Source organism: Phycodurus eques, chromosome 14, assembly GCF_024500275.1.
Source record: "Phycodurus eques isolate BA_2022a chromosome 14, UOR_Pequ_1.1, whole genome shotgun sequence".
In the NCBI taxonomy this organism is placed as follows: domain Eukaryota; kingdom Metazoa; phylum Chordata; class Actinopteri; order Syngnathiformes; family Syngnathidae; genus Phycodurus; species Phycodurus eques.
In genome coordinates, this window is record NC_084538.1 from 10,168,478 (window position 1) to 10,191,500 (window position 23,023).

Genomic DNA, 23,023 nt, shown 5'->3' on the forward strand with positions numbered 1-23,023 from the left:
AATGGGTTGTGTAGTTTCTTCATAGTTGTCTAACTACTAAATAATCTAGTATGATGTTCAATGTTTAATCCCACAATTCTATGAAACATGTTGCTCAAACAACATGTAACTTTCAAGAATAAATCATCAAGAGTTCTCCACTACCTTTTAAAAGTTTGGGCACTTTCTAGAACTGAATGAAAAACTGTCCAGACTTAAGTCTCTTCGTAAGGTACTAATGTAATGAAGTAGAACATCTATTGGTTTGTATCGATAAAAGGATTGTATTTTAGCACTATACAAAAGTTGATCTCCATGGCAAGATCTATTTTTGTTACTATATAGAATGATTATCATTAATGGGGCCAACACATATAGCCTCGGGGTTAGTTAGCACGTCTAGTTCAGACGTCCAAAGTCTGAATGTCAGTTTAGGGCCTCCTTTGAGGAGCTCGCATGTTCTCCCCATGCTTGTGTGGGCTTCCTCTCACATTCCAAAACCATGTATGGTAGGTAGACTTATGAAAGACTAAATTGTCCATGAGTGTGAATGCTTGTTTGTCTATTTGTGCCCAGTGACCAGTCCCGGGTTTCAACCAATTTTATTCCAAAAACATCCAGTGAGGGACGTTTGAAGTTGCAGTCAAACAAAAATGCAAAGTGATTTCTGGCTGTGGCTCCACAAAGATCCTAAACAGGATCGTGTTTCATTCCCACCTCTTTACAGCCAAATTGAAATCATTTTTCACTTATTTTCTCTCTAAATTATGTGACACGTTTTTTCAGCTAAAGCTTCACACTGTTCTGGTATTCAAAAACCTTGTATCCTGTTGAGGGGAACAGTTTATTAACTAAAGTGTTGTTGGCACTGGAAAATTCCCAGACAAGTGCTCTTCACAAATCCAATGTAAGCCTCAAGTAGAGAAACATATTATGGGATGTTTTATGGGACGTTTTATGGGTTGCAGAAAAGTTGCTTGCGTGCCGTTGGACTCCTTCCCATGACATGAGCTTTAAAACAGAGCCAAGCAGGTATGTGCGAGTACATGTGGAAAACAAACCCTGCCCTCATGGGCATTTTTAAAATCTGGTGACTGGCTGCCGTCTGGTACGCATGCTTGGCTTGAGTCCGTTATTCAAGGGCATCAATCTTAGTGGAATTAGTTCACAACGATATAAAGGCGTAGCGTATTCTTGTAATGTCTAAACCCCACGACATAGTCTACAGTGTGGGTGGTTGTTTGTTGAGGGTTTAAACACAATTAAAATTACAGAAAAGTTCTCATTAAAGATTTGATTAGCCAAACTGCATTGGTGTCAGTGGACATCTGTGGCGTATGACTGCAATGTCTTGATCTGAATCTGAATCTCTGAATCTGAATCATCTTTATTTGCCAAGTATGTATGATTTGTCTTGATACCAAACTGCATGCCAACAACAATAAATGCATGGTCGTACATGACCACAGTGCATAAGAGAATTAGTAACACTTCTATCAAACCTGTCAAAAAGGTCACAAATTCCTTAAAACTGAGGAACGAGATGGAATTTTTAGCTCACATTGCAATTTCACGTACTGCTATAGCAAACAAACATTTTACAAATAAGAAGATAAGACTATAAATCCATCATACTGTTTTCAGTTTGGATGCACTGTGTTCTATAAAAAGAAGTTAGGTAGAGTGTGCAATCCTGCAAACAAGTTCAATTATTCATTGAGATGCTAAGAAATCGAAGTGTTCCTGTCTTTTTCTGTAAATGTTATGATTGGGACAAAATCACAGCAAGCAGCATTGGGCGCCAAAGCCCATTCTTGATTTGAAGTCATTTTTTGGGGGAGGGATCACTTCTATCTCTGTTCTCCTTGTCCTCTTCACCTCTCCTCGACTTCACAGCAGGCATCATTCTGCAGACCCACAATGCTCTCCAGATACTTCGCTCTTATGGGAGGCAACTGATTATACATGTCAAAGCCCAACTGGGAGTCCTGTTTGGGCAGGCGGAACAGCAGCAAGTGCTTCTTTAACACCTGCGTTTTAAACAAAGACGGCAGAAGTGAAGAGCAAAGCAAGTTGTGCTGTGAAAAAATAACTAAAAATAACTAAAAAATATATATTTTTTTTTAAAAAGATTTCTTAGAAGTGAGAGTAAGATTACTGGAAGTCAAATGTAGGAGAAAAATAATTAAAACAAAGACTTAAAAGTAAAAACAAAAAGAAAATGTACGGCAAATCATAAAACGTTTTTACTTCATGAATGTGAAAGATGGAAAGCGATTTGTTATTTTCTCTTTAGAAAAAGAAACCATCTTTCCCTGTGTCAAACTTGTACTACCCTAAACCGTTCTTGTAACTCAATAGGCAATTTTAAATTCATATTGATAATAAAACATTTGAGTCTGATTGACAAAAGCGTCACGTTATTTACCTCGCCGATGCACCTTCGGCATCTCACTCTTTAACATTCTTACTTGTCATGCAAGTGGAAAAAGAAATTAACATGTAACATTTTAAATACAACCTCATATTGTACTGCAACTTAGGTGACAACCCACATGGTGAGTTATAATGAATTTACGTAATGTCGTCATGGACATACTTCTCTCACGTTCTCCTCGTAAAAGGGAACATATTACCGTAATTTCTCGTGTATAATGCGCACCCCCACTATTGCGCACTATTGACTTTAGAAAAAAAATATTCTAAAGTCAATAGTGCGCATTATACATAGGTATAGGCGAAAATGAAAAAACTTTCACATTTTATAAAATGTATGCCACTGCCACCTAGTGGTTATGAAACAGGTGTAGCCTCCACTTTCAGTCCGATATTACAGGGGTATGTATGACTGCATATATGTACAGTAGTGCTTACATTAAGTTTAAGTGTAAGCTTAAGTTTACATACCCAGGCAGAATTTGTGAATTATTATTTTTTTTTTATAAATAAGTACGACTGATGACTGAACAACCACCACCATTCATTTCTTTATTGTTATGTTTAATGATAATGCTTTTCTGAAATGCTTGACAGTTGAATTTGAATTCCATTAAAATAAAATTAAATGTGTTTCACCGGTTCCTTCATGTTTTCTTTAAAGAACTGTACACATCTTACAAATTCTGCCGGCAATCAAACATATGAGCACAACTGTGTGTTTTCTAATTTACTAAATAAAAGTAGGGCTGTGAATTTTAAAAGAAGCGCAAGTAAATAAAAACAAAGTATTAGGTGGTCAAATAAGTGCTTAACTTTACAATAATTCTTTGAAAAAACTAACAAAATGCAGATAATACTTCATGTTTTGATCATATGGGTAGAAGCAAAATATTCCGGTTTTTTTCCCGTCAATATGAGGTGCTGTTTGTACATTAATGAGGGAAAAAATGAACTTAAATGATTTTATCAAATGGCTGCAATATAACAAAGAGTGAAAATTTTAAGGAGTCTGAATACTTTCCGTACCCACTGTACCTCGGAGCGCGTGTGCAAGCGAAGAGGAATATGAAAAGTGTGATTATATGCAGAAAAAAAAGTACCTCATCCATCATGTAGTAGATTTTTCTCATCATGTTGTGTCGTGCTGCTTCAAGCGCCTGGAAAGGATGAAGGGAAATAAGATCAAAAGGCTCCAGTGTTGGTGCACCGCATGCCTCAAGTGTTTTTCATAATCTCCCCATCTGCACGCAGGAATGATGGCAGCCTCACCACTATGAAATGTAATATAGAAACAAAGTACTAAGTGTGGTACCCCCGGAACTTCACCTGCGACCTAAGTGAGGATAAGCAGTATGGAAGAGAGGTGGCTAGTTGAATGGATATTGAGGATTTGTTCAAACAAGCTATTAAACTACCTTTTAAGCACACAGTGGCCTCTTAAAAACCACAAAATAGGTCACATTAAGACAAAGTGTAACAGTAAGATAGATCAAGATATGCTGTCCTGATCTTCACAATATATGCACATAATTTAGCATAAAAACCAAACCAGAGCCACATATACTGTCACCAATTCCATGCAGTTATAAGCCTGCAGTCCAATCCATCTGGCCGCTAAATCTTTGCACATGCGAGAGGATGTGGCTTGAACAGTGAGTGAAGGTCCGCAATCCAGGACCTTAAAGCAGGGTGGGTACACACATACTGATAATCGTGACTAATTTGATCATTTTATCAAAAAGGACCAACTGTCATACATTTCGAATAGACTTTCCTAAGCAATTATCCCCTGATGTGGGGTGTGTTAAGAGTGATGTTTCCCTCCCGAGCTGCTCGGAAAACGGTTCGGGCTGACGATCATAAATGTTAAACCTGTTCAATTTCTAGGACTGTAAATTCTCGGGCGGCACGGTGGCCGACTGGTTAGAGCGTCAGCCTCACAGTTCTGAGGTGCGGGGTTCAATCCCCGTGCCCGCCTGTGTGGAGTTCGCATGTTCTCCCCGTGCCTGCGTGGGTTTTCTCCGGGCACTCCGGTTTCCTCCCACATCCCAAAAACATGCATTAATTGGAGACTCTAAATTGCCCGTACGCATGACTGTGAGTGCGAATGGTTGTTTGTCTCTATGTGCCCTGCGATTGGCTGGCAACCAGTTCAGGGTGTACCCCGCCTCCTGCCCGATGATAGCTGGGATAGGCTCCAGCACGCCCACGACCCTAGTGAGGAGAAGCGGCTCAGAAAATGGATGGATGGATGTAAATTCTCGTGTGTGTGGTGTCCTGTGTTGGTCATCTCGAGTGCCCCGCACACGGTAAGAGCAGCAAGAACATATATGGCATTTTTTCCCCCATTTCGTGTGACTCAAATCTTGCTTGTAACTCAAAAGGAAAATAAATTGTCAAGCAACGGCTTATAGCTCAAAAAGCTCATAAGTTAAGACACTATTATATCAATGCACCATTGTATGCGAAAGTTAGCTTTTAAAAAGGGACTTTTCTTGTTAAATCTATAATCAAATAAATATGTGCTGTATCCAAGCCGTTTAAAACTTGGTTTGATGGTAAGATACCTGCGCCGCAGCATCCTGAGAGAAGACAAAAGCGTTGACATGAGCCAGAGCCACCACATAAAGGAAGGGACACCAGGAAGGCTTCGCGTTCCCGGTAACAAGAGAGCGGAAGTAGAGGCGTACAAGAGGAAGGGAGTCTTCAGGGGGAGAAGTGAACCGCTCCATGGGGATGGCAAGCTTCCATTATAGAGGTACAACAACAAAAATGTATTAAAGACGCATACAATAACGAACAGAGACTGCAAATTTCGAACAATAAGGCTGGTCACCTGTTCTTGGGTGACACCCAATGACCTCAGAATGCCCACATGTTCCCCAAACACAGCCAACCTCATGGTGGCACTGTACTTCCTCTGCAGGGGCAACAGAATCCAGCATCCAAAGAGGCGGTCTCCGAAGGACACGGCCTCGTACTGAGCCAAGAGGGCGCAATACAAATCCTGGAAGGAGGCCAGACCTGGAGGGGGGATGTTGAGGTCTAAAGATTCCAGTTTTGATGGCCTGTACACAAGAAAAGTGTGGTTTAATAAGGTCTTTGTCATTTTTCTCTAGAGGAGATAATTATCAGAATTCTTCAAATAGTGAGCAGTGAGTAACAAGCGCAGAAGTAAAAATGCATTTTCAAATAAATAATTAAATGTGTATATGATGTGTAACATTTTTCAAAAATAAATAATAAATCAAACAGAATATGACTATATAAGCTGTACAATATTATAACAATCACATATCATAACCCAGTATTATAATTATACCAACATTATGTATCAAATATTCAAAAATGACAATGCTCAGTTTTGGGTGACATTGTAATAGTAGTATTCACTTAACAAGGTGATTGTTGTACTTTGTAGCGGGATGGAACGGGACTGTATCGTACAGACAATACGATATTTGGACTCCCTTATTTAACTACACGAGATAACCAACACATTAGATCTCAAAATTAGTAAATGCTTTGTTTGTGTACTGTACTGGACCATGTGAGTATTGTCTTGAAAATGATCATGTGCAAGCTGACATGATTGTGGATTGTCAGTTTACATTATTGTTGGCTACTTGAATCCTTGAGCCTCGGTTTAAATTCTTACGGTGTAACCCGAATTTGTACGCAAGTCGAAAAATGCCATCGTCACTTAATCACTAACGTATGCTAACGCAGTAATAAATTCCTAATTACAATAAATGAAATGAAAAATGAAAATGAAAAAAAATACTTGGCCATAAATATATACCAATCAAATGAAAAACAGTAAGCACAGGGGTAACTGAGAGCGGGAGTCGTAAACAGAGGACCCCCTGTATCAATAAAATGTTTTTACTTAAGTATAGTTGTTTTAATCAAACCTAGATAGTAGCCGGAACAGAGCCCAGGTCAGTTTCTGAACCGGTCTCTCCAGGAACAAATCGCTGGAACACAGGAACACACAGGACAGCCGAGCCAGCTTTGCAACTGGAGTAATTATCTAAGAGATATCAAATTCAAGTTTTTAGAAATATGTTTGCCTTAAAAATAGTAAGAGAAGCAAGAGGTCTATGTACCTTCAGGGCTTCCTCCCTCCATACCTCCAGCACCACTAACCACTGCAAACATTGGGTGACTGCCAGCAGAGCTCCCTGGGGGAGTTCCTCCACAGAGAGACCTCCACCACCAGACACCCCAGTTGTCTCATACAAGCTGACGAGTGGAAGGAAAGGCCAGTCCGACGGCAGGGTGGGTCCCGTTAGTTCTGGGAGGAGGTGGGATTTGATCCAGGGGTTTCGGCCTAAAACGGCATCCTGGGACACCAGCACAGACGACTCCAGGTGGGCAAGGTGAGTGAGGAAGCAGCCCCGGATGGAGGGCAGGTTGGCGCAGGCTTCTCTCAGGAGAGCTCCCACGCTTTGGAGCGAAGGAGAGGTGTGATGGCTAGTTTCCTCATGGAGCTTCAGTTCACCAAGCTCGATGGCCTCTGGACCGCCACTATGGCTTTCACTAAAATAGTATTAGCAGGAAGTTGTGATATAGATGGAATTAGAATGTCTATTTGATGTTGCAGACATTGTTAACACATGTAATATGCTGATTTAGCTTAATTTCCTTTATGTAAACTTTCTACCATGTTTCACAGTCCAATTCATCTGAGAGGTCATGAGATGAGTCATGGGAGAGGAATTACAAAATCAAAAGGGTTCACTAATTTGATTTTGTTTTGGATGCTTGTCATTATTTTGCTGAAAAACTGGATCATTATTTTTTTGATTATAAAACCAAGTGAGAGGTTGAAACATATCTAGCGCTGTAAACAAACGAGACCTGTTATACAACCCCAATTCCAATGAAGTTGGGACATTGTGTTAAAATGTAAATAAAAACAGAATACAGTGATTTGCAAATCATGTTCGACCTATATTTAATTGAATACACTACAAAGACAAGATATTTAATGTTCAAACTGAAAAACCTGATGGTTTTTAGCAAATAATCATTAACTTTGAATTTTATGGCTGTAACACTTTCTAAAAAAGCTGGGACAGGGTCATGTTTACCACTGTTTTACGTCACCTTTTCTTTTAACAACATTCAATAAACATTTGGGAACTGAGGACACTAATTGTTGACGCTTTGAAGGTGGAATTCCCATTCTTGCTTGATGTACAGCTTCAGCTGTTCAACTGTCCGGGGTCTCCGTTGTCGTATTTTATGCTTCATAATGCGCCACACATTTTCAATGGGAGACAGGTCTGGACTGCAGGCAGGCCAGTCTAGTACCCGCACTCTTTTACTATAAAGCCACACTGTTGTAAAACGTGCAGAATGTGGTTTGCCATTGTCTTGCTGAAATAACCAGGGGCGTTCATGAAAAAGACGTTGCTTGGATGGCAGCATATGTTTCTCCAAAACCTGTATGTACCTTTCAGCGTTAATGGTGCCTTCACAGATGTGTAAATTACCCCTGCCCTTGGCACTAAAACAGCCCCATACCATCACAGATGCTGGCTTTTGAACTTTGCGTCCATAGTAGTCCAGATGGTTCTTTTCCTCTTTGGCCCGTAGGACACAACGTCCACAATTTCCAAAAACAATTTGAAATGTGGACTCGTCCACATTTCAAATTGGGCCCATAGAAGTCGGCGGCGTTTCTGGGTGTTGTTGACAAATGGCTTTGCATAGTAGCGTTTCAAGTTGCACTTACGGATGTAGTGCCGAACATTACTTACTGACATTGGTTTTCTTAAGTGTTCCTGAGCCCATGTGGTGATATCCTTTACACGTTGATGTCGGTTTTTGATGCAGTGCCGCCTGAGGGATCGAAGGTCACGGGCATTCAATGTCGGTTTTCGGCCTTGCCGCTTGTATGCAGTGATTTCACCAGATTCTTTGAACCTTTTGATGATATTATGGACCGTAGATGATGAAATCCCTAAATTCCTTGCAATTGTACGTTGAGGAACATTGTCATTAAACTGTTGGACTATTTTCTCACGTACTTTTTCACAAAGAGGTGAACCTCGCCCCATCTTTGCTTGTGAATGACTGAGCAATTCAGGGAAGCTCCTTTTATACCCAATCATGGCACCCACCTGTTCCCAATTAGCCTGTTCACCTGTGGGATGTTCCAAACAGGTGTTTGATGACCATTCCTCAACTTTCTCAGTCTTTTTTGCCACCTGTCCCAGCTTTTTTGGAACTTGTTGCAGCCATAAAATTCAAAGTTAATGATTATTTGCTAAACACAATAAAGTTTATCAGTTTGAACATTAAATATCTTGTCTTTGTAGTGTATTCAATTAAATATAGGTTGAACATGATTTGAAAATCATTGTATTCTGTTTTTATTTATGTTTAACACAACGTCCCAACTTCATTGGAATTGGGATTGTACATGACTCATTTTAAGGAAGGCAAAAATAAGTTAAGAACATCTGCTGGTTTGATGAAATTTTGAATACATGAGGCTTAATCTAATTTGTAAAATTACATTATATTTTGTATGCAGTACCTAAAGGAAGTCTCCACAAAGAGAGCATTGTGTTACAAATACCGCAAATGTCAAAAGCAAGATTTAGTGCTCTTTTGGTTAGATGTACACAAAACCGAAAGTAAAGGCAAAACTTTTGAAAACTCACGATATGAAGTCTTTGCTAAAGATGATGGTTGAGAGCAGGTCATGAGCAAGGTGCTCGCTGCCAGGCAATAACCATGGGAGAAGAACTAGCGCCACCTGGTGGTAGAGCGGGGCATGCTTTGCCACTTGTGTCTCAATGGAAACCTGTTGTAAGAAAACAGCTTGATAATGACATAACAGATTTAAATATCACATCAGGTGTATTTGCACACAGAATGGGAACTTAAACCAGCCCAAACATGTGTCATAATAGATATGTTTTTTTAGTTTAACACTAACCAAACATGCGTCATAATAGATATGTTTTTTAGGTTAACACTAAAACTAACAGTAGGAACCTACCGATCTATATGCCAAGCGCAGCAGCAGGTAGATGAGGTGGTGTTCGTGACGGAGGAGCCAGGACCAGGTATGAGACAGGGTGGGAGTGGCCTGACTGATACTTTGCATGTAACCAATCACAGGCTCTGATGCAAGGAGGCCAGTGAACTAGAGATGCGTTGCGATTGGATTAAGTAAAATGTAAGCACAATATAGAAACAAACTAAAATAATCGTAAACACATTTGCACAACAATGAGTTAGAGCTAGACTTTTCAAATACATAAGTTTTTACCATGATGTAATTTCTGCTAACAAAATACAGGGGCTCCTCCGTTTATGACAGTACCGTCATGACCTATGACATATAGAGGTTACGAACATCACACAATGAACTACTTTTGTGCAGTGTACAAATATGTCGTCATGCAGCACAAAAAAGCATGCTCAGTTACCACCGTATGTACTGGATTTCGTTTGATTGTTTTATATTTATGGCCTAGAAGTGTTTTTCATACAAATATTTACCGTAATTATGACTACTGCGTCAGTAGTCATAATTAGTTCAGTAGTAGTCAGTAGTCATAATTAGTTAGTGATTGACACATAGGAAATTGCGCGTTGTGATTTACAACAAATTGGGGTTATGGCACCTCCGTAGGTACGAAACTCTGTCCTAAACCGAGGACCCCTTGTACTGAAAAAGTAGAAGATGGCAAGTTAAAATATAGTCTCATCTCCTAATACAGTATCGACAATGAGTTGTTAAACTAGCGTGTCCCTCCCACACTTCATATAACTAGAACTTATGGCAGACCTTTTGTGCTGTGTGAGCATACCTAACGTAGTGACTTTGCAGTGATTGCAGCTCTTCTACATGACAAACCTTGCATGTGAGGCCTTTGTGGATGCCCGTGATAGTTTCCAAGAGGAGCGTCAGGCTTGTGAGGAGAGGGAAGGGAGAGGAGGGAGACATCAAGCCTGGACGGTTCCTCCATCCTGGGCAGGCCAAACCAGGGAGGCTGGGAGAGGTGTCTGGACCCACGTGACCAGACAGGACATTACATACTACTGAGAAGGACCTGTTTAAAAAAAAAAAAAAAAAAAAAAAAAAAACAAGAACTTGTTTTTTTAAGAGGTTTATTGGGAGAATAGTAATTATATGGAAATTACGGGCTTCACAACAACTCAAACATACTTGAGGTTCTTTATCAGGTCTTGCACAACACTGTGGGACAGCAGGGGAAGAAGAACCTCTGATGTCAGCTGCTCCAGTTCGTGAAGAGCTTCCACTGGCTTGAAACAGTTCTGAGGAAAAGACACACACAGAAAGCTGTAAATACTAAAATAATATTTTGGGTTTGATCTAAACTCCACAGGAACAGCAGTGATCACTATCTGTTTGCGGCTGATGGACTGGATGATTGCATGTGTATTTTAACGTACGCCTGGCGCTCTTAAAGTATGCACCAACATCTTGTTCAAAAGTTTTCAGCCTACAAAGCCACTGGTAAGAGACAATAGATAGAATGGTAAATGGGCTGACCTTATATAGCGCTTTATCTACACCATCAGTGCCCAAAGCGCTTCTTGAAGCCTCACATTCACCCACTCACACACACTTTCATACACTAATGGGCGACTGCTGCCATGCAAGGCGCTGCCAGGCCCACTGGGAGCAAATTAGGGTTCAGTGTCTTGGTCAAGGACACTTTGACATGCGGACAGTCGTAGCTGGGAATTGAACCAGTGACCTTCAGTCACCGGACAACCCGCTCTACCAACTGAGCCATAGCCGCCCAATAATAACAGTAGAAGAGAACCTGTTTGGAGAGCTGATGGTAGAAGGCCTCAAAGAACATCAGGTAAGCTGGCATTAGTGACAGACTGCCCTCTCTCTCCAGCGGATTATCAAGACCCTTCGTAAAACTCTTCAAATGGCCCAACAGTGATGCTGGCAATCCTGTGACATGACCCCATGACACCGGAGGAGGAGGAGGAGGAGGAGGACATTCCTTTCCTGAAGAACTTGAAAGAAGAACAGAAAGACCAAAGGTAGATTAAACATAAAAAATAAAAAATATAGCACTAAATAAATAATGAGGCCTGTGAGTAACATGAACACTAGATGGGAGATTTGCAAAACTGTATGAGTCAACATTCATAGCTTTCATTTAATGACGCCCCCCAAAAAAATGCTAAAGCGACGTACTTTCAAAAAGCAATTGCTACTTTACTTTTTACTATGTACTGTATTACTTTCAGTCATACAATGAAGGAAATATATGATATAACCTTGACTGTGAGCCTGCACGTAACTGTTAAAGACTTTAGCTATGTCTTTTTTGTCATTTGTGAGGTTAGAACATTTTAAAAAATTATATCTTACCTTGGTGTTAATCATTCATGAACAGTGGTTAACAGACTGTTACTTTGGCATTATATTGTATACTGTATTGTATATTACAGTTACCAAAGGATCAAGGTGCCCAATCAAATTATTCTGATGTCATCCCCGATACCACTCCAGCCTAAATTTTATTTCAGGAATGTTACGATATTCTGTGATGCATTAAACAACATTTTAGTCTTCATTTCATTTTTTAATTGCTATTTGGCTCAGTCACTCTCATCAATCACATGGAATCTCTGAAGAATATGCTGTTGATGACTAGTTTAATGCAAGTCTTTTTCTTTTTTTTACCTGACCATGCCAGCCTGCAGTTCCTGGTGGCAACCTGCAGTGTGTGTGACCTGAGTAAGCAGAGCAAGCAGAGCCAAAACCCTCTGGAGCTGCAGATGCAGCAGAGGGTCAGAGGGAGCCAGCGTTCTACGAACTGACTGCAATGCCGTCAGTAAGGCTGGATACAACTCTCTGTGGAACAGCACCAATCACAGAATAGGACAGTTAGTCATTACAGTCCGATGAGATGAGGACAAATCAAGTATTTGTTTCCTTGGTGACCAAACATGCTCTCTTCGGCAGTAAAAATCTTCAAAATGTTACGTACATGTACAAGTCGCAGGCCTGGCCATAGCCAGCTGCCACAGCCCACATCCTGTAGGCTTCTGTGGTAATCCTGATGGTCTCGTGCGGCTCCAACAGGAGCTCACTGGGCTCAGGACTGAGCAGACGAGACAGACGCTCCCTCACACCCACAGAGTTGAGCTGTTGAAAAGAACAACAACAACAATTACTGAAGCACATTAAACATAAGCAATGTGAGTTTACAAACAACACTTACCAGTCTGGCACATGCATGTCTGCCAGAAGTAGCCAAAACCCTTAAGAGCTTCATGGCACAAGCAAGGGGAAGTCCATAAACAGACAGAGGGAGGGAAAAAGATGACACTGTCCAAGAAGTGGGAAGGAACTCTGACATCACCGTCTCCATCAAGCGAGGACAGTCCAACACCTAAGAGAACAATATGTCCAAAATAAGATCTGATAAGAGGAATAAAGGCTATTAATAAGGTGATACTGGGTGGCTACCTGAGTGGCAGATGATGATGAGTGTCTGGCAATACGGGTCAGGACCTCCAGAATATCCTGAACAACCCGGGGGGAGGGTCGGACAACCTCAAGGATGTAACGTAATCTGGGGAGAAGTTTCATTCTCAGGAGACCCTGAAACAAAACACACCATGATCAGAAAGAATAAGCAGAGAAGTATTTTATTAATTTGATTCTTATCTAAACCTTAATATTGATAGTCTACATTCATTTTGACTGATCATTACATGCCACATAAATACACAAATCGTAAGACGACAGCATTGTTGTGTCCCTGGGAAGTTTGGGGTTTTCCTCAATGGCAGCTTGGCAGTGCCCAGAAAGGGGAACAGCATTTCTCCAGCATACCATATTTTTGGCCCACTTGAATGTATGAACGTAAGAGCCAATGCTGCTAGATGCAATGCTAAAATCACCTTGACAACATCCTGCCCTGCTACGTCATGATCAGTCTTCCTCTCCTCCCTCTCTTTGACAGTCTCTTTTAAACTTTCATCCAACCCTTCATCATCATCTTCCTCTTCCTCCTGAGATGGCAGCAGGGGGAAGGCGGCCAGACCACGAAACCAGTGGAAGGTGAGGTCCAAACACTCCTGACAACCAAGAAGCAAATCTTTGTGTAAATATTTGTCCATCAAATTAGTTGTGCCGCTTGGAGGACTATAGTCTTACTTCATCCTCTGTGCACACCAGAAGTGCTCTGAGTGCATGCACGGCAGCGGCCATCACTCCCTCCACGCCATCATCCAGCGCAAAGCGAAGCAGGAAGAGCAGGCCGGCATCGAGCAGAGTGGCTAGTACACTGCCTTTCAGGGTTGAATGGTAGTTCCCAGCGCGGGCCTGTGCGACGTGCAAATACATGAGTAATGCATACACACACCGTTGACGGGCCTGAGACTCGTGCATGTTTGTGTACCTTTGAAAGGATATTGCCGAGGGTGCTAAGGGACAAACTCCTCTGTTGGATGAGCTGACTTCGAGACAGAAGGAAAAGCTCCTTTAGGGAGTAACCTGCACGCTGGCGTGACAAAAACAAAAACACTGAATGAGTCAGCTAAGGAGTGAACAGCAAAAGGTACCTGATTTTGATGCGGTCATAACATTAGGTCCAACTGCACCCAATGTAATGAGATACACTGCAAGAACTGGAATAGTAATGCTCAGTTGTGCACTGCAGTACATCACAATCAGAGAAGTTTGGAGCTTAGGTTAAAGGTTTGGGGGGTTTTCCAGATCCTCCAGCTTCGTCCCACATGCAAAAACATGAAGACTAAATAGTACATAGATGTAAATGTGAGCGTGAATATTTTTTGCCTATATGTGCCCTGTGATTGACTGCGTCGCCCAAACTGGATAGTCTACAGCTCAGCCGAGACCCTAATGAGAACAAGCAGTATAGAAAATAGATGAATGAATATTATACAGACCCCAGTAATATTGTTAGCTAAATAATTTTCTGACATTGTCAAACAAAGCCGATTATTCTCTTTAAAAGCCATTTTGATACAATGTGAGATTTTTGCACTGATTTACGTTGAAGATGATTACACCAATACCTCCAGGTTAAACTGAGTTTGTTTATTGACCCCCACTGAGAGCTTATGACTGAAATGAATTGAATTGTATTGTGCAAGTGTACCTAAGACCATCGCCTGCCACCGTGGGGTCCTAAGTTCAAGACCCTGACCAGATCATCCACCAACATCTCCCGGACAAACAGCTGAGGTATTCTTGAGCAAGACACCGATACCCCAAACTGCTCACTTAAGTTGCCCCCTGATCCAGTGTGTTCCACTAACAAGTGTGTGTGTGTTCACTGTGATGTGTAAAATGCTGAGAACAAATGTTGTGTGCATGCATGCATGTTTATGACAATAAAGATGATTCCTCTTAACTTTCTGTGTTGTTAGTACGGTATATACTAGCGTTTGTAATCTTTAACAATACATAAAGTGAATGAAAAATAAAAAGTAAATAAAGTAGCATGCTGTGGGTATAAAGACAAAATAACACTGTACAGATGTATATACACTGTTATTGATAATAATTAATAAAAGGACGCATCGCTTAGATACCTCAGGCTCGTCTCCATGGTGGTGCAGGCCCAGGTGGGCGGGCAAATCCTCCGTGGGAGGGATTAAATTTCCGTTAAAATCAAAACGGGCCTGCATCGCCTAAACGACAAAAAATCCACTGTATTTTCTCAGGTTATCAGAGTGTCCAACTTGAGTTAATTCTAGTGGATGGATGCTCTTCTAACCCGTTTGGTTCGAGTTTTTCTGGGTGCAGGCATGTCCCCCATCCACTCCAGCTTCTCGGCCTCCAGTTTATCCATGTGCACCCATTCCTTCTGAGGTTTCAGTGGCAGATTATTCTCTAGTTAAACAAAAAAAAACATCAAATGTAATCAATTATAGCTAATTTGCCATTGTGCCTCAACACAAGGATGTAAGTTATTTATTACATAAAGACAGATAGTAACTGCTCATTATTTTGAGCCTAATGACAAGTGACTTAATGGCTCTGTAAATTGCTATGGCAAATGGAATTGTTCAATTGAAATCCAGTACAAGAACCTCTTCATTTGAGCCATGAGCAACACTTTCATCAGGGCTAAGTGTAACCACAATGCAAAGAGTGGGGAGAGTGACTTTCCAGCTAATCGAACAAAGTAAAGCCGGTGTTTAGCTTTATGCATGGAATTCGCCCATGCTGCAGAATCAGCCCACTTAAGTTATATCATTATGGCATGGATGCTTGGGGAGAGAATGAGCAGAGAAGCAAAATGGCCGAGAGAGAGAGCGAGAGAAACAGAGAGAGAGAAATGAGGAAAAACAGGAGAGACAGAGAGAGAGAGAGAGAGAGAGAAATGAGGAAGAACAAAAAAATTTAAAGGAATTTCTGAAGTTAAATCTATAATCCACAACTATTTTTTGTTTAAAAAAATAAATAAAATAATAATAATAATTTTCACTCAAGCCACTACAAGAGTAGATGAAAAATCCTGATTATGCATATCAGGTTCTGATACATCTTGCTATATTTTTTTAGTGACTATCCTATACCTTCCCGCATTGGATCACTTGGTGGCGCTCTAAAATGACATTGCGGAAATGACGTATTTTACCTACGAACAAGCAGGCCCATATATGGAGAGCGCGCAGGTTAACTGAGCAAGTGAGAAAGGACAAAACATGCAGGGTTGGAAGGAGGAGGAAGCCAGCCGGACAAGCATTTAGCCTATGTCATCAAAGCAATGAAAGCTTTGTTGTAATGCTCAATTTAAGGGGTGCCAGAAATCGCAGATTTTAGCTTCACAACAAACCCGAAGTAATTGAAAACTTGAAATTGCCCGTAGGTGTGAATGTGAGTGTGAATGGTTGTTTGTTTATATGTGCCCTGCGATTGGCTGGCGATCAGTTCAGGGTGTACCCCGCCTCTTGCCGGAGTTAACTGGGATAGGCGCCAGCACGCCTGCGACCCTAGTGAGGAGAAGCGGTACGGAAAATGTATGGATGGATGAAGTGGAATTCCTCTTATGTCCAGCAGACGACGACTCTACCAATTTCAAAAACATGCCTTATTAAACTTCATGCCATCTTGAGACCTTGAATTTTCTTTCTACAACCCAGTGAATATCACATTTAGAATGAATGCTTAGAGTATTACATTTGTTATATTGTGAATATACAAAGTCATTATATGTACTGTAAATTAGTAACAACCCCCCCCCCCCCCCAAAAAAAAGTTATTCACAATACACATATTTTCATCCATCCATCATTTTCTACAGCACTTGTCCTCATTAAGGTCACGGGTGAGCCTACGCCAGCTGACCTTAAGCAGGAGGCGGGTACATTCTAGACTGGTCGCCAACCAATCGTAGGGCACATATAAACAAACAACCATTTACACTTACGTTTACACCTATGGACAATTTCAGTCCTCAATGAGCCTGACATGCATGAATTGGAATGTGGGAAGTCGAAGTACCCTAAAGAGTCCACACACGTATGAGAAGAACATACAAATTCCACATAGAAAGGCCAAAGCCAAGATTATTTTATTAATCAATAAATATATTTTGTAATTTACTCACGTATGAGAAGAACATACAAATTCCACATAGAAAGGCCAAAGCCAAGATTATTTTATTAATCAATAAATATATTTTGTAATTTAACACATTGCTAACAAAGTTAAATATCTACTTATTGCTGGAGCTGCTAGATTTGCTACGTTTTCATCTTGAGCCGTGTGTGATCTTTCTTTTTGAGTCACAACAATCAATTAGTAACTTGACTGTGGCTAAAGCTATATCTTTGAGACAATTAATGGGACAGACAATGTCTGGGATGAAGATGGAGAAAGCTGGCAGGCATCTAATTGGATGTACTTTTTCAACAGAGTGGGACAGAGTCCAGTGTCTCATCTGGAGCGCCAAGAATTAAGACTGATTAAAGGATTTCTCAAGCTCAGCAATGTTTACAAAGTGAAGTGCGATATTAATATAACTTGAGTGCATCTGATTCATTTGGATCTCCACCAGCCAAAAGCAACCGAGAAGGTAAAAGGCAGTGATAAGGTTTGTTTTTCAAAATCATACCAATCATGGCAGATCGGGGCAACAGTTCCTCTTCTTCCGCCTCTTCTTTCATTTCCACTTCTTTGGGATTTGGAAAGGGTGCAGCACCACTGTTGCAGTCTGAACTGAGATAAACACTTTCCTTGCTGCTTTTGCCCTCTGGGTGTTCGCATGAGGAGGGAGAAGCCGAGGCGCTCTCAGCTCTGCGGGATCGAACAAACTCCACCAGCCTTGGATCTGGCATGCAGAAATAATTGTTTTGAACAAGGGGACCAACATAATGGAAAAAGAAAGGCTTGTGTGCACTGGCTTCGTTAGAGATCATGTCATGTCACACCAGCGACGGATGCAAATCCCTACCGAGCTGAGATAAGAGCCTCTCCTGTTCCTCCAGTATTTCAGACTGGGACATTGCCAGGATCTTCTCCTGGTTTTCCCCGTGGATTCTCCTGGTCTCCTCTGAACTATCAGGACATCCGAGTCCTTCACCAGACACAAGCCTTGAACTTGACACTGGAGGTGAGGAAGAATACCATGTATGAGCTACTGTAAGGATTTCAAAGTGTACTGTATTTTGTCATATAGTATTAGCAGAAGGGTAAAGAGGAGGAAAATGTTTATATATATTAAATATCATTATATAATAATTAAATAGCAGCATTTGAAAAAAACATTAAAATACAGTATGTATTAATAAATTAATACAAATAACCTCACTAGGGTTGGGTAGGGTGAGATGGAGCCTATCCCAGCTGACTTCGGCAGAAAAGCAGGCTACACCCTGAACTCGTCACGAGCCAATCGTAAGGCACATAAACAAAAACAAAAAAAACATTCACATGCACATTCACACCCATAGGCTATTTAGAGCCTTCAATGAACCTAACCTAACTAGAATGTTTTTGGACTGTGGGAGGACGCCTAAGTACCCAGAGCACACAAGCACAGGGAGAACATGCAAGCCCAGATTTGAACCTCCAACCTGAGAACTGTCAGGCACGTGTGCTAACCACTCGACCCCTGTACCATCGTCTTCTGTTTTTCCAATCCCCAGTACTTTGTTGAAATGTCTGCAGCTTTTGCTCAGGCATAATCGGTCCTGCATATAACCGCACTTTCTCTTTAAACTCCACCTGGACGTCAGCTTTACAGGTGCCATGTCTAATGTGCAGGTGGTGTTTCCTACTAATAATGGCGGTATCAGTTTTATTTAAGGTAATTCCAGACCCAATATACAGTATTTGAAAACATGATATTTTCAAGTAAGGACGACTACTTACGGTCTCCAGTGTGATAAGACATATCTACTTCCATAGGCCTCTGAAGAGGAAGCTTCTGCTCCATGGGTTTGTGTTTCTGTGTAGCTCGAGATGTAAAGTGTAATGGAGCCTTTCCCTCTTTTAGTCTCTGAGCCGCAATCTGTTGAGCAAAAATGCTCTTTTTCCCACCCGCAGCAGACATAGGCACCTGCTTGAAAAGGTGAGAGAAATGCACATTTAAGGCTCATACATTTTTTTTTTTAAAACTGTATTAATTACATATGTATACATAGGCCAAGACATTATTCTAACCTGAACATTCACATGTATAGTTTTTATCTCTTCTATCATTTCTTCTATTTTCGATAGCACAGCTGACTTTGGGCAAGAGGCAGGGTACACCCTAGACTGGTCAAGCTAATCGCAGATGTGCAAACCAGTAGGTGACTGTGCTTATGTTTTACTAACTTGCAGAAATTCTATTTGATAGCTTTCTTTTTTTTGGGGGGGGGGGGGGGGGGAGAGTACTTTCAAGGAGTACATCAGTGGCACAAATCCGAATCATCTTTATTTTCCCAAGTATGTCCAAAAAACACAAGGAATTTTTCTCCGGTAGTTGGAGCCGCTCTAGTACGACAACAGACAGAGAACACTTTTGAGACATAAAGACATTAAGAAAAACAGTCACTGAGCAATAAAGGGTTAAGTCGATTATTTTCGCGTAGCTTTACCTGAGTGCTGTTTGCTGAGCGATGCAATGCTTTGGGGAACGCCATGCATGTAAATTCCGGTAGTGATATTGGAATGGAGCTGGTGTCTCGTTCCTTCAAAGAAACAAAAACAATAGTCACACAGAGTCATTAATGAAACCACACAAAAAGAAAAACAACTCAACTCAACAATTTTCTGTGTGCTTTCTCCTAACTGGATCTCACAAGAAATATTTAATCATTCCTAATTCTAGTAATAAAGCCAGATTTTAGGGGAAATTATGATTTAAGGGAACATACAACAATCTTGGAGAGAACTGCGCTGATGTGAGTGTCATGTCTGTCCAGCCTGTCCCCCGCATCCTCGTCCTCGAAGGTGACGCGGCTGTTTTTGAAGCGGGACTTCTTAGGAGGCACTGGTGTCAGGGATGGAAGCTGGTCCGGAAGATCTGGGGGAAAAAAGCATAGTATATTTTCCATTTAATACAGAGCAGTGATTTAATTGTGGAATGAATGTGTGTGAATAAAATCTCTTATAATCGTTACATTTCCTCAATTAGTAGCCATTAGACACAGTGTCCTGGGTGTGTTGTCAACTTTATTGAATGCCTCCCCTCAATCACACGCTACATTATTCTCCCTAAGTAACTGTAATTGTCTCAGATCACAGAGGCCATCATTCACCCATGGACATTAAAGAGTTAAGTACTGAGACCATTTGAACTCTGTTGTTAACCGAAATAGGAGCACCTACCAAGGTACTTTAACAGCTCCACAGATGAATTAAGGGGTGGAGTCAATTTAGTTTTACACCGCAGTTTCACTTGACATATATTGAAATATCCATCCAGCCATACATTTTCTATAGCGCTTGTCCTCATTGGTGTCGCAGGTGAGATGGATCCTATCCCAGCTGACTTCAGACAAGAGCTGGGGGTACAGCCTGGACTAGTTGCCAGCATGTATAGACAAAGAACCATTCACACCCACACCTAAGGATAATTTAAGTTTTCAATTAAGCTAATTTTGATGTTTTTGAGAGTGGGCTTGCTCCGGCCTACCGGAGCAAGCCCACACAAGAAAGCCTGATATTGTAATACAGTAAATCGGTAATATTGTTTAATATTATTCTGAAAACGTGTGCACAAATTAAGGCCTCACTTCAAACAAACACCTCCCCCCCAACTCTAGTTGAAACAAATACACAGCCACCATTTTTACAGAAGTGTTTTATTTTGTAGTGGTTTTATTTGAAGTGGAAACTCTGCACTGATTGTTCTTTCCAACGTGCATTTTGTATTTAATATAGAACAATTGCAAAATTAAAATGTATAAATAAACATCTCTTAAAATTATTTGAATTCTGTTCTTTACAATAATTTCCTAACGCCTAATTTTGGGGACATTAATCAGAATCAGAATCATCTTTATTTGCCAAGTATGTCCAAAAAACACACAAGGAATTTGTCTCCGGTAATTAAGACTGACAAGTGGCTACATTTGTGTGACGTGACCAAGAAAAAGAATCTGAGCAATACTGTTGCTATTCGACAGTGACAATTACAGTTCAGTTGTTTATATGAATCCACATTTGTTGTTGTTGACTGTGTGGTTTACAAGTTTAATGGTATAACCTTCTACGGCGACCACATCCTTATGACTTTCTGGATCGCAACCATTCCGATCCTCCTCAGGGCCTCCTCCCACCTCGCCTCGTCTCTTGTCGGGGCGGCGGAGCACACTGGCAGCGGAGAGAGCTCCAGACTTGATGAACTCCTCCTGTTCTCTCAGGAGATCCTCCTCAGAGCCACCTGGCTTGGGACGTTGCAGCATCCCTCTGGAGGAAGGAATCATCAGCCAATCCTTTATTCAGATAGCACCTTTCATGCATTATAAAAACAACAGAAAGTGCTTCACAAAACAGGTAATCAAAGACAATACAGTAAGATAAGAGTAAGATGAAACAGACACGTATGACATTAAAACAAGTATTTTTTACTACAATTTATAGTGAGGTTTAATTTAAAAAAGATAAACGACTTGAATAAGATAACTAGGATAAGACCATCAATAACAATATTTTAAAAAATGTGTAATGGAAACAAAGGATACCAATAGATCAGTTAAAAAGGGATGTACAATCAAATTGGAGCAACCTAAAAGTAAGGATAAAACACAAGTAGTGGGTATAAGGTAGTCAGAATAGTAGTAGTCATAATTAGTTAAACGCTTGAGTAAAAAGGTCTGTCTTGAGTCTCCATTTTAAAAAATAAAGTAGAAAATGGTAAAAATGATGAATAGAATGAACTTATATAGCACTTTACCATGGTGCCCAAAGCACCTGACAGAGGCTCACATTCACACACACATGCATACACCTATGGGTGTATGCAGGTCCACTGGGAGCAATTCAGGATTAAGTGTCTTGCCCAAGGAGATTTGGACGGTCGGAGGCGGATTTTAAACCATCACTGGACGACCAGCTTTACCAACTGAGCCACAGAAACAAGAAGACAGATGCATACTTTTCATCCATCCATTTCCTTGTCCTCTTAAGGTCACAGTTGAGCTGGAACCAATCCCAGCTGACGTTGGGCAAGGATTCTGGGTACACCCTGGTATGGTTGCCAGTTAATCACAGAGCACATATAGACAAGCAGTTATTCATCTGGAATGTGGGAAGAAGCCAGAGTACCTGGAGAAAACCCATTAAAGCACAAGGAAAACATGCAAACGCCACACAGGAAGGCTGCAGCAGAGATTCAAATCCCCAAACCTCAGAACTGTGAGGCAGACATGATAGGCACTAGTAACCGCGCTGGCTGAAACTACAACCTTACATCCATTTTCTGTAGCACTCAGGTACAGATCTATAGACGCTTTGATATATACAATTAAATCACATTCACTGCCATTGACGGCTTTAGAAGTCAATTTTCTATGTTAACTGGGTAGGCTGGCAGTGAATGAGCCGATTTCTCCCTTTGGACAACCTTATTTCATCAACCTAACATGCTAATTAAACTCATTAGATATTTTTTCCAATTAAAGCGGATTTATCCATTTGGACAACCTTACTTCACCAATCTGACACTTTGATTAAACTCATAGCCGGCACAAACATGACAGCTATGCCTCTGTAAAAAGGTTAACCAGTGTTTCGGGGGCTTCTGTTATCCTGTGAGTTTTGTCGTGTAAAATTATAGTATGGACTGAACAAGCCACGACTACAAAGTAATTAAAACATCAATCGAACAACAACCTTGCTAGATAGTGCAGTTTTGTTATTACGTATAACGAAGTTTATATCAGAATCCTACAAAGTGAACAGAACAGTTTTTTTCACCTCTTCAAACAAAACGATTTCGTTATATTTATCAAAACTAACTCGTTACATTACAAACAAAAAAACGGAGATGTTTTAAATGTGACATAACGCTGTGAGCTAACCTTTAGCTGGGCGACGACGGACTTGGCAAAACCCGGAAGTGATTTGATGTGATGCAAAGAAACCCGCTTTCAAAATAAAGGCATCTTCGGA

At 40.8% G+C, this 23,023-nt stretch overlaps 1 protein-coding gene across 7 annotated transcripts; it reads right to left on the reverse strand.

The window, feature by feature from the left end:
- Nucleotides 1-629: 629 nt before the first annotated feature.
- On the reverse strand, nucleotides 630-22,968 carry rpap1 (RNA polymerase II associated protein 1). Of its 7 annotated transcripts, none has more exons than XM_061695945.1 (28): nucleotides 22,933-22,962; nucleotides 22,008-22,097; nucleotides 21,117-21,319; nucleotides 19,783-19,931; nucleotides 19,504-19,596; nucleotides 18,794-18,983; nucleotides 17,874-18,026; nucleotides 17,535-17,750; nucleotides 15,189-15,304; nucleotides 15,004-15,102; nucleotides 13,845-13,946; nucleotides 13,601-13,768; nucleotides 13,345-13,521; nucleotides 12,908-13,042; nucleotides 12,660-12,830; nucleotides 12,426-12,583; nucleotides 12,119-12,289; nucleotides 11,238-11,442; nucleotides 10,613-10,722; nucleotides 10,301-10,496; nucleotides 9,437-9,583; nucleotides 9,096-9,238; nucleotides 6,528-6,960; nucleotides 6,333-6,451; nucleotides 5,255-5,486; nucleotides 4,986-5,162; nucleotides 3,519-3,575; nucleotides 630-2,009 (listed from the first exon to the last, which is right to left on the reverse strand). In XM_061695945.1, the coding sequence occupies exons 2-28, from the start codon at nucleotides 22,016-22,018 to the stop codon at nucleotides 1,854-1,856; spliced, it is 4,287 nt and encodes a 1,428-aa protein (XP_061551929.1). In that variant the 5' UTR covers nucleotides 22,019-22,097; nucleotides 22,933-22,962; the 3' UTR covers nucleotides 630-1,853. The 7 variants fall into 7 exon arrangements, with proteins under 7 accessions (XP_061551929.1, XP_061551930.1, XP_061551931.1 ...); XM_061695946.1 differs by lacking the exon at nucleotides 22,933-22,962 and adding an exon at nucleotides 22,829-22,926; XM_061695947.1 differs by lacking the exon at nucleotides 22,008-22,097 and having other exon boundaries at nucleotides 22,933-22,968.
- Between the last annotated feature and the right edge of the window lie 55 nt (nucleotides 22,969-23,023).

Coding starts and splice junctions, on each gene's coding strand:
- rpap1 (XM_061695943.1), bottom strand. CDS start 21,336: ATGATTCCTTCCTCCAGAGGGATGCTGCAACGTCCCAAGCCAGGTGGC. Junction 19,932..21,116: donor GGATGTGGTCGCCGTAGAAG/GTTATACCATTA, acceptor TTTTTCCCCCAG/ATCTTCCGGACCAGCTTCCA. Junction 2,010..3,518: donor TCTACTACATGATGGATGAG/GTACTTTTTTTT, acceptor TTTAAAACGCAG/GTGTTAAAGAAGCACTTGCT.